A 17,120-nucleotide genomic window follows, 5' to 3' on the forward strand; every position below is an offset into this window, starting at 1 on the left:
AGTCTCTGATTTATTTGAATTTTGCAATATCCATTTGAATTCTGATTTTACATTTTGAAATTCTCATCAGGTACCCTATGTATGTGACCTAAGAGAAGTCGAAACTATGGCTTCAGGAATGACACTTCTGAAAGGACATTTGTTAAATGATACAAATGTGATTGTCATTTTTAAATAAGATCTTACTGAAAGTTGTTTACCTGCCTTAGATTTCATAGTCTACCTACTTTTTTCTTCATATAATAATATCACTGATTAAAGTAAGACTCAAAACACTTTAAAATTAAAATTAAGATAAGTATATGTATCCTATTCTTGATTTTCCCAGAAATAAAGATTTTTCTAAATATCAATAAATTCAATTAAATAAGAAATGGTATAAATTTGCACACCAAGGTATAATAATTTTTCCCTGTATTATTCAAATTGTTGATCCTTATTGTAGAGCCATCTTTTCTCTGTACTTTTGGGAGACGTTTCGCTTAATTTTAGGCCTATCATCAATTTTTCTAAGTTTTCTCACTGTGTTAGGTACTTCAGTAATACACATATTTGAGATTATAAACCTGGTCCAGTTTATAAAGCTGATAATTGTAATTATAAACTCTGGAGGCAGGGGTCAAGGGTTTGAATTCTTTCTCTACTAAATATAAGACAAACTTGGGCAAGTTATAGCATCTCTCTGTGCCTCAGTTTACCACTTGTAAAGTGAGAACATGTTTATCATAGTATTGGGTTGTTGGAGGAAATAAGAGTCAGTCAGTTAGTTCAGTCGCTCAGTAGTGTCTAATTCTTTGCGACCCCATGGACTGCAGCTTGCTAGGCCTCTCTGTCCATTGCCAACTCCCAGAGTTTACTTAAACTCATGTTCATTGAGTCAGTGATGCCATCCAGCCATCTCATCCTCTGTCATCCCCTTCAATCTTTCCCAGCATCAGGGTCTTCTAATGAATCAGTTCTTCATATCAGGTGGCCCAAGTATTGGCGTTTCAACTTTAGCATCAGTCCTTCCAATGAATATTCAGGACTGATTTCCTTTAGGATGGACTGGTTGGATCTCCTTGCAGTCCAAGGGACTCTCAAGAGTCTTCTCCAACACCACAGTTCAAAAGCATCAATTCTTCAGCACTCAGCTTTCTTTATAGTCCAACTCTCACTTCCATACATGACTATTGGAAAAACCATAGCCTTGACTAGACGGACCTTTGTTGGCAAAGTAATATCTCTGCTTTTTAATATGGTGTCTGCTGCTGCTGCTAAGTCACCTCAGTCGTGTCCGACTCTGTGCAACCCCATAGACGGCAGTCCACCAGGCTCTGCCGTCCCTGGGATTCTCCAGCCAAGAACACTGGAGTGGGTTGCCATTTCCTTCTCCAATGCATGAAAGTGAAAAGTGAAAGTGAAGTCGTTCAGTCATGTCCGACTCTTAGCGACCCCATGGACTGCAGCCTACCAGGCTCCTCCATCCATGGGATTTTCCAGGCAAGAGTACTGGAGTGGGGTGCCATTGCCTTCTCCGAATATGGTGTCTAGGTTGGTCATAACTTTTCTTCCAAGTAGCAAGCATCTTTTAATTTCATGGCTGCAATCACCATCTGCAGTGATTTTGGAGCCCAAAAAAATAAAGTCTGTCACTGTTTCCACTGTTTCCCCATCTATTTGCCATGAAGTGATGGGACTGGATGCCATGATCTTAGTTTTCTGAATGTTGAGTTTTAAGCCAAACTTTTCTCTCTCACTTTCATCAAGAGGCTCTTTAGTTCTTCTTCACTTTCTGCCATAAGGGTGATGTCATCTGCATATCTGAGGTTATTAATATTTCTCCCAGCAATCTTGATTCCAGCTTGTGTTACTTCCAGCCCAGCGTTTCTCATGATATACTCTGCATATAAGTTAAATAAGCAGGGTGACAATATACAGCCTTGACGCACTCCTTTTCCTATTTGGAGCCAGTCTTTTGTTCCATGACCAGTTCTAACTGTTGCTTCCTGACCTGCATACAGATTTCTCAAGAGGCAGGTCAGGTGGTCTGGTATTCCCATCTCTTTTAGAATTTTCCAGAGTTTGTTGTGGTCCACACAGTCAAAGGTTTTGGCATAGTCAATAAAGCAGAAGTAGATGTTTTTCTGGAACTCTCGCTTTTTTGATGATCCAACGGATGTTGGCAATTTATTCTAGTATTGGGTTGTTGGAGGAAATAAGAGTACATACTAGTTAAACACTTCTAGGAGTTATAAAGCCTGATATCCACACTTTATATCAGGCAAGGACTTGTTACTCCATGTGTTATATCCAGTCTCTTTCCTAACGTGAACTGATCTCAACATTATTAAGTAGTAGTAATAATAGCTGTTGTTGTTCAGTCCCTGAGTCGTGTCTGACTCTTTGCCTCCCCACAGACTGTAGCATGCCAGGCTCCCCTGTCCTTCACTATCTCCTCCCGGAGCTTGCTCAAACTCATGTCCATCACATCAGTGATGCCATCCAACCATCTCATCCTCTATCGTCCCCTTCTTCTCCTGCCCTCAATCTTTCCCAGCATCAGGGTCTTTTGCAATGAGTCAGCTCTTCGCATCAGGTTGTTTTGCACTTACTAGGCATTAATAGCCTTTCTTGCCTTTAAAACAAACAGTCATCCTGTTGGGCCCTTGTCTTCTTTTCACTTTACAATCAGGAAACTGGAGCTTTGAGAACTCAGTTACTTGCCAGATACAAATGATTGACTAGAAAGCCCAGATGTGGCCCTGATTGTTAGCTTCAGAAGCCAGCCTCTGACGGAGCTCCCTGACATTTCCTCCCCAAAAGGCCAGTGTAGAATGTATATCTGAGCCTAACAATATTCATAAACTGCCTTTCACCTTTTCTTCTTCCTCTTACCCTGGGATGTTGTCTTCTTGCTCCTGCTCTATTAATTGCATTTCACACTCTACTTTCACCTTTTGGTCCAGTCTCCCTTGCAGCTTACGTGATATTAGTTTCCCAACCAGGGACTGAACTGTTCTCCCTGAACTGAGAATTCGGAATCTTAACTACTGGATCACTAGAGAATTCCCTATTCTTTTAAAATTCATTCATTCCTCTGAGAGGTTTTGTTTTGTTTTGTTTTGTTTTTACTTATATTATCAGTTTTTAACAGTAGTGTTTTGTCATGTTTCAGTCTATTTATTTTTTTACATTTTATGTTTCAGGCTTAAATTGTCATCCTTGCCATTTTGCCTTCCCTTCCTGTTAATCACTGTATTTTAAGGTATTAGTAACAAATAATTTTGTATAGAAAATGACTTTTCAGATGTTAGTAACCCTTTTTAGGAAGTTTTCATATAGATATTTAGTTCCTGAATGAAAAAATTGTATTTATCTGAAAAAATGTCAGGTTAGCATTAGTTTTCCCTTTTGCATTTAATTTGCTCACTGGCTTTTCACAACTCATCTAGAAAATGAAACTTTATTTACCTCTGGGCATTTGTTCTTCCAAGAGCATGGTTATGCCTGGCCTGAATTTTAAATCCCTGTTCCCATGACATATAGCACATTGTTCATAAATATTAAAATGTGAATTTTAATTAGACATGCTTGCAAAATTTTGGAAAAAATATGAATGCCCCAGAAACTGCATAAAGACATAAGACAGATTTTCTGTTTATGAACTTAATTTTTTATTAGTCTAATCCAATGACTTTGAAATTTAATCCATCAGGGCAACCCTTGTTATTTCAAACCCGGCTCTTTTAGGAGTATACACACTTTTTGTTTAGAAAGTTTTCTTAAATATTTTTCTAGATTTCACCGTGTCATGGTGCTTGGTCTCCTGATTTTGGTTATTATATGATTAAGTTTTAAAAGGTCATTGGAAATGAGAAGCCCTGACCTCTTAATTAAATTCAGTTCTCATATTAGAATATATTTCTCCAGTTCACTTTGCAATGTTTTTTTATCATTTTGACATGAAATCCTTAACTTCCTTTAACATTAAGCTAGTATTGTTTTCTTTCTTTTGTATTTGATTTTGAATATGTCTTCTAATGTGAGAGAGATATTTTATCACTATTCACTGAGTAGTGCTCAAAAAGTCTGAGCTGTGGGATGTGGGTGATAATTGGAATCTAATTCTGTGTAGAGCTTGCATGTTATAAATGGTCACATATAGACACAGGATATATCTTTTATGAAGTATAACTAAGTTACAGTGTTGTGTTAGCTTCAGGTGTACACCAAAGTGATTCAGTCTCATATATATGTATATATATGAATATATACATTTGTCTTTTTTCCAGTTTCTTTTCCCACATAGTTTATTGCAAAATATTGAGGAGAGTTTCCTTTGCTGTAGAGTAGGTCCTTATCTACTTTGTATATAGTAGGGTGTATATGTTCATTCTGAGCTACAATGCTAGAAAGTAAAGGTGCCACCTAATATTAATCATGGATAATGATCCGTTATTAACAAGTCACATTCTATTAATATGGAAGATGCTATTCCATTTTCGTTGTATAGGTCACCTAAATCTTAGATGTCAAGTATTTTTGAGAACCAGATAAAAATAATGATAGGAAACAGACTCCAGAGAACCCAGGAAGGAAACAAAAAGCTGAAATTCGGTTTGGAAATAGTCAAACCGATTTTAGTAACTGGCGTCAGATCTTCTTCCGACAATTTAGGCGTTATTGAAGAGATGCAAATACTTCTGGAAAAGCCAAGTCAGCACCTTATTTTGTCTGCGTTGCAGTCGGGTGGGTCTTCATTGCCTCCGGCATGCCTACCCTTCACCAAGTGTATTTGTTAGTATGACAGCTTGAGTTACAAAAGAGACATATAAAAATCTTGTGGGTGTTGAACTTTACAAGAACTGTCCAGTCCTGCATTTAATGCTCTAGCACTAATTACAGACCTGTGTCCACCTCCACCCGCACATATACACAACCTCTCACTTTTCCTTGTTTTCTTTTATTTGGGAAAAATTAACCACATTACTAAATATGTTTCACACCCTTAATAAAATTAATCTATCATCCCCTGAACGAACACTGCCTGAATTTTCTCAGCTTAAACAGTAAAGAACTCACTGCTCACGATTCCTTAGAAAATATCCCTTCCATTTCTTCTGGGTTTTAGCTCCGTACAGAGTTTACGTGTCAGATGAGCAAACCTCTTCTTGGAAGTCAGTAAGCAGGAAACACATCACAGAGGCATTCTCGTCCTAGAGCTGAAAGGGTTATTCCTGAATACTGGGTTGGCCCGACAGTTTGTTCAGGTTCTTCTCTAAGATGGAATGGAGAAACCCCAATGAACTTTCAGGCCAACGGCATAGCATGCTAATTGTCATTGTAGTGGATGACATTGAATGAGTTAGTTCAAATGTAACAATTTTGTTAATTCTTTCAAACCCTTGTTTGTTTGTTTTTTTTATGTGTGTAATTTCCCCCCTGCCTAGACCTGGTGAACCGTTTCTGTGAGCAGGTCCTCAATTTTTTACTCTGTCCCTACTTTCCTGCCCTAGCCCCGTCCTCCCCCGGTGTCGACTCCGTCCCCTTGCAGCGCACAGGCAGCCAGCACGGCCCGCAGAGCGCCGCCGCAGCCACCTTCCAGAGGGCCAGCTATGCCGCCGGCCCGGCCTCCAGCTACGCGGACCCCTACCGACAGCTGCAGTACTGTCCTTCTGTCGAGTCTCCGTACAGCAAATCCGGCCCTGCCCTTCCCCCCGAAGGCACCTTGGCCAGGTCCCCATCCATCGACAGCATTCAGAAAGATCCCAGGTGGGTACCAACCTTTTCCTCTCCCCCCATCGCTGCTAAAGAGGTTTTCCAACCAGACCTTGTGACTGCATGATTGTCTTTTTTTTTTGGCATCACTTGATTGCATCCATGTCTCTGGCTGAGGATGAAAGGGTTGACTTTGGTTGACTTTCATCATCTTCTGTTTGACTTGGAATATGGGTGTTGGTCATGGATCCCTAGTACCTTCTGCGGTTCAGCAGCAAAGACGATCTTTTGATCGGAACATTTGTAGGTGCTTGAGGGTTTCAGCTAGTTGTGAGATCTGGAACAGCTTTCTGTGATGCAGTAGAAACGGAGGATGGGAGGTTGTATCGTTTGACTTCAGACACTGTGGTCTAGGTATTTTCTTGTCTCAGGAGAAGTATGCTTTGTCACCTTGTATGTTTCCGTTCATGAGTGGAAAGTGGTATACAGGTTACACTAAAAATTGAAAATTTTTGCCAGGTTACACTAAAAATTGGAAATTTAGAAAACCTTTATTACCTTCATTTTTGTATCTGAAAATAAACATTAGGCTGAAGTTGTTTTCGACATTGATTAAAAATTTGAATATAATGTATTAAATAAATTATTATTGAGAAATGTTTTTTTTTTCTTTCTTGTTTCAACAGTGGCCAAGGCTTTAGTGATGCTCTACTTCTGAAATTGGAATTGAATTCCTATAGAGTTAAATGGTGTTTTATTCATAGACATTTGATTTATGCAGACAGAGTCCCATAAATATATATCTGCATCTGTGAATACTATAGATATGTCAGGTTCCTGCTATGTCTTTATAGCAGGCATGTGACTTGATTCTGGTGGTATACTTAAAATTCATCTCAAGGAATTTTCGGATATTTTCTCTGATAGAGCTCACAATGCAAGTGTACTGTATTGAGGGGTTTGCATAGATTCTTTTGTAAAAAGAAATCACCTTTACATACATAAAAGGCAGAATGGGACCATTTTATGGTATTCTTTAAGATAGCTTCTTTAGCACAATTCAAGCCTACTTGGAGGGCTTATGTTAAATATTGTATGCGGTAAAACCTCCATTGTAAAGGGGAATTATAGTAAGTGTTCACTGTTAACTACTAGAAATAAGAAAAATTCTTATATTTGCATTATTCAGCATCCTGTTCCTCTAGGCTTTCAGTCGAAACAAGGATCTCTATCGTCTTTGTCTGGAAATTTGCCCTAAATCCTTTGGTATTCTTGGCAAGTGTGGGTAGAATGCTCTTCAGATAACACAATGCTCTCTATTTATTTATTTTTAAATTTTGCTCTACTGGGATATAGTTTATTTACAATATGTTAGTTTCTGCTGTATAGCAAAGTGATTCAATTATACATATGTATATAATCTTTTTTTATATTCTTTTCCATTGTGGTTTATCACAGTATATTGAATATAGTTCTCTATGCCATATACTAGGAACTTGTTTATCCATCCTGTATGTAATAGTTTGCATCTGCTAATCCAAAACTCCCAATCTATCCCTTTTCCAAAGCTCTCTATTTTTAAATATTCTTTCTAAATATGTTATTGAAAACATGTAGAAATAGAACAGTAGCACACTCTTTAGGAAATGCTGAACAGGAAAATACATAATTGAATTGGCAGTGCTTTATTTAACATTTAAAATATAAATTGAGGATAAGTATATAATCTTCAGTGAAGAGGTTTTTAAATTTTCGTATTAGTGGAATTTGGCCTAATAGGAATCCAAATTTATGTTTCTCTCACTACAACTTAGCTTCTTTATTTCATACTGTGTATTAAATGTGTTATACTTTTATTAAATTACATATCCTTTTCATTTTATATTGCTATCACTTTTTATAGCCTTTTTTCTTCTTTCAGCATATCATCATCAGACTAGCATCTTTTCAAGGTATGGATTATGTGACATATATTTAATGAGTGCCCACTATAAACCAAGAAAGAGAAACACCTGTAAGAAATGAGAGTGAATGAGTATATTGGCCACTCATCCTTTGTAGGTGTAAACTTATAGGCAAATTAGTGTTAAATGAATTGCAAGTTTACTATGTTAGTTTTAAGAATGCTAATGTCAGAAAGAAAAACAAATATTGTATATTAACTCTTATGTGTGGAATCTGGGCTTCCCTGGTGGCTCATACGGTAAAGATTCTGCCTCCAGTGCAGGAGACCTGGGTTCGATCCCTGGGTTGAGAAGATCCCCTATAGAGGGGAATGGCAACCCACTCTGATATTCTTGCCTGGAGAATCCCCATGGACAGAGGAGCCTGGTGGGCAGCAGTCCATAGGGTCACAAAGAGTCAGATACAACTGAATTGACTTAGCACACACACACATGGAATCTAGAAAATGGTACTGATGAACCTGTTTGCAGGGCAGGAATAGAGATGCAGGTGCAGAAAACAAACTTGGTGGACACAGCAAGGGAAGGAGGTGGTGGGATGATTTGAGAGTGTAGCATTGACATATATACACTACCATGTGTAAGGTAGCTGGTGGGAAGCTTCTGTATAGCATGGGGGACCTAGCCTGGTGTTCTCTGATGACCTGGAGGAGTGGGATGTGGGGGTTGGGATGGAGGCTCAGGAGAGAGGGAACATATATGTGTGTGTGTGTGTGTGTGTGTGTGTGTGTTGGGATGGAGGCTCAGGAGAGAGGGAACATATATGTGTGTGTGTGTGTGTGTGTGTGTGTGTGTGTACTTATGGCTGATTAGCATTGTTGTATGGCAGAAACCAACACAACATTGTAAAGCAATTATCTTCCATTTAAAAAATAAAAAAAGAATGCTAAGCATTGGCTTTAAATAGATGTCAATTCTGAAAAAAAAAAACATTTGTACCACCATCCTAAGGTCAGATACAAGCAAAAGAAACAGAACCAGATCTAGAACCAGAATTGAATTATTATGGCTTCCTGTAAAGAGAACTAATAACCTGACATCATGTAAAATGAGTATATAAAATACAATAATGCCTTTCTTGTAGAGGTTTTTTTTTTTTTTAATAAAGGAATGTGTCAGAGTGTTCAGATTTAATTGAGACATCCCAAATCTAAAATTGTAGTCCACAATCTAATGCTTCTTTTGTGACAACATTTTTGCATCTTCTTTTGAAGAATGAACTTTTGTCCTTCCTAGGTGAGTGTTACTAGAACCAATATCTTTTACATCTGGGGTTCAGAGTAGTTTATCTCAGCATTATAATTTATGATTTAAACTTTTCCAGCTTTTAGGCTTCTTTCTAACTTTTATACATACATTTTTGGAGAGAGTTTATTAAAGTTTTTTATATATTATTAAATAGCCAACGATGTAAGCCTCTTTACCATTGCAAACATATTTTTAGAGCACATTACAATTCTCAAAGCACTTTTCCTTATGTCTTTGATGTAATTCTCTTTTGTGGGAGGAAACTGATGTCTGCATATTTTGTGCCTTAAATAAGTGGAGAAGTGGAAAAATTGACCCATGTATATGGCAGGCTAGACTCCACACTCTTAGGCACATATTTTCGTGGACATTTATATTTATAAAAAGGAAATGGAAATTGCATACCATCTTTTATGATTTTCTTGGAGGATGAGGGAAAGCACCAGTTTGCTATGTGTAGGAGTGAATGAAGGAATGAAGGTAATGATACAAATTGTCTAAATAGGTCTGGTCCGTCTGATAATTGCTTATGGCATGAGTGGTCTTTGTTTTCTTTTTCTTTCTTTTCTAATATATGACTTATTCATCTTATTGCATACCAGTGTCTTTTTTCTATTAGTGAGTTTCAATGAGGAACTTTGAAGCAAACCATCTATTTCAAAATAAGAATTTGAAATCAAGATAGCCCCAATTCAGTCATTAGACTTGAAACCAGAGGCTTCCTGTTATCTTTTTTTTTCCTTTTGGTGTTTTGATAACTTGTGTCTATGTATATATTTAGGCTATTCTATTTTTTTTAATTCAAATATAGTCAATTTACAATGTTATGTTAGTTTCAGTTGTTCAGCAAAGCGATTCAGTTTATATGTATATATATTTATATATATATTTATGTATATGAAATTATATATGTATATTCTTTTTTAATTTTTAAAAGAATTTTTCTCAGTCATAGAATATGAAAGGATTCTTTCTAAATGGTTGGCTTTTTTTAACTTGCTTAGCTGAATCATATAGATCGGGGCAAAACTTTGGACTTTCCACTTTTAACTGCTCTCATGTATTCTAACAAAAAATGCGCAGAAAACTTTCATACAAAGAGGTGATAGAATTTGATTTCCTTCAGTCAGCAATCACTTTGAAAAAAAGTTTTTATATAATATTTACTTCATAGCGGCCTATGCTGAGAACTGTTTGTTAATTGCATATTATCTTCCATAAAATGTGAATTTCTTAAGTATCATCACAGCTACTATGTTGTTGGTGCTATGCCAGATATTGAGTTTAACACGTGTTGTTTTTAAACATGTAGGTCATATAAATCTTAAAATGAACTTATATGAAAGGACTCAGTAACATTGGGAGTGACCATTCATAGTATCTTTATTTTGCAAATGTGATTGATAAAATAACCAGAAAAAAAGCAAAACTCATGCAGCTGGTATACTGATGGTGTTACAAATATTCTTTTCCATGAAAGAAGAAGAGTTATGGCTAATTTACTGACATAGCTTAATGTGTAGGCTGCATCATGAATAGTATCTTTTAATCAAGTTTGATTAATCCTGTTTCAGGGTGTTGTAATCCTTGATGTACACCATCTCAAAAGCAGTTTTTCAAACATGATAAAGGAATCTAACATTTTGCAAACATGATTCACAATGAAACTCTATATTCCTTTTGTTATTCATTGTAACAGATAAATAAATACAGTGACACATTCTTAATGCTGAATTTGAGCCCAAATTAGCAGCTGTACTTTCAGGTGGCTCTGTCAAACTTGTTCTCCATGTTTTGCTTCAAGCCACAGTATTTGACCAATAATCTAAAACTATGAACTTTTAAAGAATTACCTAGTGTCTTGCTAAAATTATTATTGGGTGTTATATTAGTAGATATTATTAAGAAATACTGCTTATAAATATCATTGTTGTTGTTTAGTCGCTAAATCATGTCCAACTCTTTTCTGACCCCACAGACTGCAACCCACCAGACTCCTCTGTCCATGGGATTTCCCAGGCAAGAGTATTGGAGTAGGCTGCTATTGCCTTCTCCAGGGGGCTTTCCCAATCCAGGGATCAAACCCTCGTCTTCTGCTTTGGCAAGTGGATTCTTTACAGCTAAGCCACCTGGGAAGCCCCATAAATGTCATTAGGAAAATCTAGGTCACGGTTTCCCTGGTGGCTCTTAGCTTCACTGAGTCATGCAAGCCCCTTCACAACAACAAGGCTGTGATTCATGAAAGGGATGTTCATGGCCAGTATGAAAAGACAAAAAGATATGACACGGGAAGATAAACCCCCAGGGTGGATGATGTCCAGTATGCAACTGAGGAAGAGTAGAGGGCACTTCCTCTGTGACCTAAATAAAATCCCTTATGATTATACAGTGGAAGTAACAATAGAGTCAAGGAATTAGATCTGGTAGATAGAGTGCCTGAAGAACTATGGATGGAAGTTGTTAATATCATACAGGAGGCAGTAACCAAAACCATCCCAAAGAAAAAGAAATGCAAGAAGGCAAAATGGTTGTCCGAGGTGGCTTTACAGATAGCTGAGGGAAGAAGTGAAAGGCGAGGAGAAAGGGAAAGATATGCCCAACTGAATGCAGAGTTCCAGAGAATAGCAAGGAGAGATAAGCAGGCCTTCTTAAATGAACGATGCAAAGAATTAGAGGAAAGCAATAGGATGGGAAAGACCAGAAATCTCCTCAAAAAATTGGAGATGTCAAGGGAACATTTCATGCAAGGATGGGCATGATAAAGGACAGAAATGGTAAGGGGCAAACAGAAGCAGAGGAGATTAAGAAGAGGTGGCAAAAATACACAGAAGAACTATACAGAAAAGGTCTTAACGACCAGGATAACCACGATGGTATGATCACTCACCTAGAGCCAGATATCCTGGAGTGTGAAGTCAAGTGGTGCTTAGGAAGGATTACTACAAAAAGCTATATATAAATGGTTAGATAGCATCACTGTCTCAGTGGGCAGGAATCTGAGCAAACTCCAGCATCAGTGTTCTTTGCCAGTGAGTTGGCTATTCGCACCAGGTGGCCAAGGTATCGGAGCTTCAGCTTCAGCATCAGTCCTGCTAATGAATATTCAGGGTTGATTTCCTTTAGGACTGCCTGGTTTGATCTCCTTGCTATCCAAGGAATTGTCAAGAGTCTTCAACACCACAGTTCAAAAGTGTCAATTCTTCAGCATTCAGCCTTCTTTATGGTCCACCTCTCACATCCAAACGTGACTACTGGAAGAACTGTAGCTTTGACTATGCAGACCTTTGTTGGCAAACCATAGCTTTGACTATGCGGACCTTTGTTGGTTTTTATATGCTGTCTAGGTTTGTCATAGCTTTTCTTCTAAGCAGCAAGCATCTTTTAATTCCATAGCTGCCGTCACTGTCCGCAGTGCTCACTGTCATTCTTGGCATGTTGTGACTTCCAGTAAAAAATACACCGTCATCTGAAATGTGGGCCCGGTGAGAGGCCAGCACCAGCATGTAGAGGAAATATGAGTTCTGAACTGCTCTGTTTTGTTTGGCCATGTCGGTTAAGTAGAAATTCACACGTTCTCCCCTCTGACCCGAGGCGATGATCTTGGGCAGCCCTGCATGCTCTCCCCTCCCACGGGAGGAGCAGAGGGGGTCTGGGTTATAAAGGGCATCCAATACATGGGGGAAAGGACTCTTAGCCAGTCATGGTTCCAGGTGTGAAGTTCATCTGCTCTGCCCTCGGTGTCCATGTATTTAAAACAGAAATCATAAGAGCACCTTCCTGATAAAGTTGTAAGGTGAAATATGTTAAGACCTTGAGGTCTTTGGGACATTTCCTGGCTTAGGGAAGGGCCCATTGTTAACACCACTGCCTCTCTGCTGGTACCTTGGCTCCTGCCATCAGGGGCACCGAGGTTAGAGGTGAGAAGGGCCCTTGGGAGTCAGGGACATGGAGAAAGTGGTGAAGGCAGAGAGGCCGTGAGCTGTCTGGTGGGAAAGACCGAGGCGCAGATCCTGGGACCAGGGAAGGGAAGGGACCTAGTGAGGTGGGAGCAGAGGCCAGTGAGGGGGCAAGGAGGGCAGACACGTGGACACCTGGGCCCTCCTGGCCAGGACACACAGTCAGAAGATGGAAGAGAAGATGTCCCTGCAGAAAGGATTTTGTTTGTTTTGCAAAAGCCACCTGTTCAGGATTCTTTTTATCAATTAAAAGGAAAGCACAGTTTACACACAATACTTTTCTGTGAGCATATTGATTTTCTGAGAGCCCAGATTACTCATTTTTCTTTCTGTCTTCAGCATCACTCCTAGGAGTGAACGATTGCATTTCTAGAATAGCGACTCATTTCTAATACGACACCCCCCACCTCATTTGTACCAGAGTGGGTTCTGGCACAGAGACCTCGACTGCATCCCAGAAGTAACAGTGATGGAACAGAGGTAGTCAAAGCTGATGAGTCATTCTACCTGGGGTACTAATTAGTTGGTTAATGAATCATTAGGTGATCCTCAGCAGTTGTGATAGTAGAAATCTCTGTTTTGTGTTTTTCGGGTTTGCAGACTTTCCCCTTGACAGCCAGCCAGTTTTTCCCCTCAGTCCATGTGCTTTTGGTAAAACAGGCTCTACCCTCTGTTCAGTAGGTGAGCCTGTAGCTCACACCTTCTCTGGTCCAAGAGCCTCCTGGGGTCCCCATCCACTATCAAAGCCCACAGCGGTGCAGAAGAGCCTGAGAAACTCAAGTCCCTGTAAAGTGGGCCATGTGCATTCTGGACTTCCCTGCCTCATTTGGGGCAAAAAGCCAAGTCCAGGCTCCCTAGACCCCATCACAGGAACAAAAGCTACTGTACAACCTTTCTCTCCTTCCAGTAGAATTCCTTCTTCCCTGCTTACCCTCTGTGGAGGTGGCCGTGGTAGTCCTAGGTCTGGTCTACATTATGAAGCCAGGACTGTTTGCCTTTGCTCACTTAACCTGTGTCTCTAATGTTTTACCTGTGTGTTCATAGTATACCCTGAGGCAGACTTTCCAGAACTTGCCTTTAACCCCTCTGCTTAAAACCAACTACTCTCACTCCCTATCCCAGGAACTAAAATAGTATTTTTCCTCTGATTCAATGGGCTTCCCTGGTGGTTCAGATGGTAAACAGTCTGCCCGCAGTACAGGAGACCCACGTTCGACCCCTGAGCTGAGAAGATCCCCTAGAGGAGGTCATGGCAACCCACTCCAGAATTCTTGCCTGGAGAATTTCCTAGGACAGAGTAGACTGGCAGGCTATAGTCGATCAGGTCACACGAGTCGGACATGACTGAGTGACTAACACTTTCACTTTCCTGATTCAAAACAACTGGAAAGTTGCATTCAGTAGTTAAATTACCATGAAATCTTTACCAAATAGGTTTATAGGAGAGATGAACTTTGCTGACACCATCCATCATCAGAGGACCTCAGCTCCCTAGAAGTCAGAACTCTGTGAAATGTCAAGCGTCTTTAGTCTTAATTTTAAGGTCCCCTATAATGATAAGTACAATGGTAACATCAAAATAAGGATAATTGATGGTTTAAAGGGATGTCCCATTGAATTCCTAAGTTAAACAAATAATTAGCTTGCAATGATTTTACTATACTCTCAGTGTATGAATTGAGTTTGTAATTCATGTTACTTCCTGCTTCAAGGTTAATCTGTTTTCTCACTAATAACCAGGTTCCTGTGTTACCTACTGGATTTAGATATTCTCATGCTAAAAGGGGGACTTCCCGTGCTGCTGGGAAAGATTGATGGCATGAGAAGGGGACAACAGAGGATGAGATGATTGACTGGCATCACCAACTCGATGGACATGAGTTTGAGCAACCTCTGGGAGTTGGTGACGGACAAGGAAGCATGGCGTGCTGCAGTCCATGGGGTGACAATGAGTCAGACACGACTGAGCTGAGCTGAACAGGTGGCACTTGTGATAAAGAACCCGCCCGCCACTGCAGGAGACATAAGAGATCTGGCTTAGGAAGATCCCCTGGAGGAGGAAACCTCAACCCACTCCAGTATCCTTGCCTGGAGAATCCCATGGACAGAGGATCCTGGCAGGCTGTGGTCCATGGGGTCTCAAAGAGTCGGACATGACTGAAGCGACTTCTCACGTGCTGAAGAGAGGGTAGGGGCTTGCAGATGAAGTCATTCCTTTGCCAATCACTTAGGATGAAGCAGAAAGCTAAGCTGCAGGTGAAAAAGAAGAAGTAAATCTCTCTCCATCATCACTGTGAAGGAAATCAGTTTATTTGAGCCCAAAAGGAGTGTGACTATTAAAAATGGTGCCCCTTAGAAACAAACTGAGAACCTGAAAATGAGAAAGCCTTTTTCCCTGGAATCTCATGGAGAGTTAGAGAGTCTTACATACCCAGAATGGACACTCCTAAATCCCAGTGCTCTGTTTTGGGTCACTGCGTTTATTTCCTGTCTGAGTATTCCCCTTTCACTTTCCATTTGGTACTTTTTAGAACTCTAGGAGGAGGTTTGAAGGAATCAAAAGAAGGGTTTGTGCTTCAGAAGGAATCAAAGGAAAGTTCTTTGAGTCTAGTAATGAATAAGATTTTAAAAATGGACTGCAGCATCCCTCTTTCCCTAAGGTTAGTTCCCACGAGTGGGAAAGAGGAAAAAGAGAAACCAAGGAAATTCAGGGTGACTTCTGGCTCACTTGGTTAATTCATGAAGGACTATCTTCCTATAGGGGGAAACTTGACAGTCCTAGATTTGGTTTTATTAAGGAAAATGGCATCTACATATATGCCGCATAGATTATGTGTATACAAATGCATAGATTGTGTGTATATATACACATACATGTACTTGTATGTATACACAGGGCTTCACTAATGGCTTATCGGTAAAGAATTTGCCTGCCAACGCAGGAGACACAGGTTCAATCCCTGGGTTGGGAAAATCCCCTGGAGGAGGGCATGGCAACCCACTCCCGTATTCTTGACTGGAGAATTCCATGGACAAAGGAACCTGGCAGGATACAGTCCACAGGGTCACAAAAGAGTCAGATTTACTGACTAAACAACAAAATATATACGTAACCTATTTGCTAATTAGCTCTGCACACATTTACCCAGAAATAAGCTTTGCAAAACTTATAAAAACGCATGATTATTAATGGAACAAAAGACACACAGTAATGGTGTATTGATTTTGCTTCTTGTCTATTTATCCATCAGTCTGCTTTGCCACCCTTGTGTTTTGCTTTTGTTTTCCCACTTTAGAAAAAGTCATTCTGAATGTGTTCCATTCTTCAAGTCCATGTGAAATATAAACTAGAGAAACTCAAGATCTGTTTTCCTTACAGAAATTTCAGTTCATCCCAGTAGCTATGAGAATATTGGGAAGCACCTCCTGGCTGTTTGTCTATGTATTATGTTTAATCAGCATTCACATCGTTACACTCAACCTTTTGAAATCATGTGATATTTAAAGGCTCTATTCTTCTTAGAGAACTTAACCATCTTAAAGAAATGAATTCCCTTTATGATTCAACTTATGCTGCTGTAACTGTGAAAAGTGCAAGTCAATGTTAGTTGCTAAGTGTGTTTGACTCTTTCCGACCCCACGTACTGTAGCCCTCCAGGATTCTCTATCCGTGGAATTCTGCATGCCAGAATACTGGAATGGGTTGCTATTTCCTTATCCAGGGGATCTTTCTGACCTGGCAAATTGAGGCCGGATCTCCCACGTTGCAGGCAGATTCTTTACCATCTGAGTCACTGGAGACACCTGATAACTCTGGAAAACCAACCTCAATTAAACCATCCTCATAGCCTCCCTGTTTATCCCACTGCAATGGGAAATCTGAAATTCCCTTTGGTCATTTCACGTGCAAACCAGTTTTAATATTTTTCTGGACATCTAAAGTCACTGTTTTTCACTATCTGACTTTGAACATTTAATTGAGGACAAAAATGGAACATTCAAAACTTTTATTGTCTTACAAGGCAGGTGGTAGTTGACTGTCCATTTGTGACTAATGGAAATTAATTTCCATTGCTTCTTGAGATGTTTTGCAGCTAATAGTGCTCATTAATTTGGAGGCACTGACATCTATAGAGGGAAAATTAGCATTTTATAGTAAGAGAAGTGTACTTTGAAGTGATATTTTCATTGTTCATGATACATTACAAATCTGGTAGCTTAATTTTTTTCATCTACTGAAGAATCATGTTCA

At 39.4% G+C, this 17,120-nt stretch overlaps 1 protein-coding gene across 3 annotated transcripts in view; it reads left to right on the forward strand.

Annotated features, from left to right (window-relative positions):
* The window catches only part of CTNND2 (catenin delta 2), a 1,052,534-nt gene that overhangs the window by 648,740 nt on the left and 386,674 nt on the right, over positions 1 to 17,120 (forward strand). For all 3 annotated transcript variants that reach the window (XM_081517461.1, XM_081517462.1, XM_081517463.1), the window contains one exon: positions 5,499 to 5,754. In XM_081517461.1, the coding sequence (XP_081373587.1) occupies positions 5,499 to 5,754 (256 nt within the window). The remainder of the gene's footprint in view (positions 1 to 5,498; positions 5,755 to 17,120) is intronic.

Source organism: Giraffa tippelskirchi, chromosome 8 (genome assembly GCF_054371585.1).
Source record: "Giraffa tippelskirchi isolate mGirTip1 chromosome 8, T2T-mGirTip1v1.2.pri, whole genome shotgun sequence".
Taxonomy (NCBI): domain Eukaryota; kingdom Metazoa; phylum Chordata; class Mammalia; order Artiodactyla; family Giraffidae; genus Giraffa; species Giraffa tippelskirchi.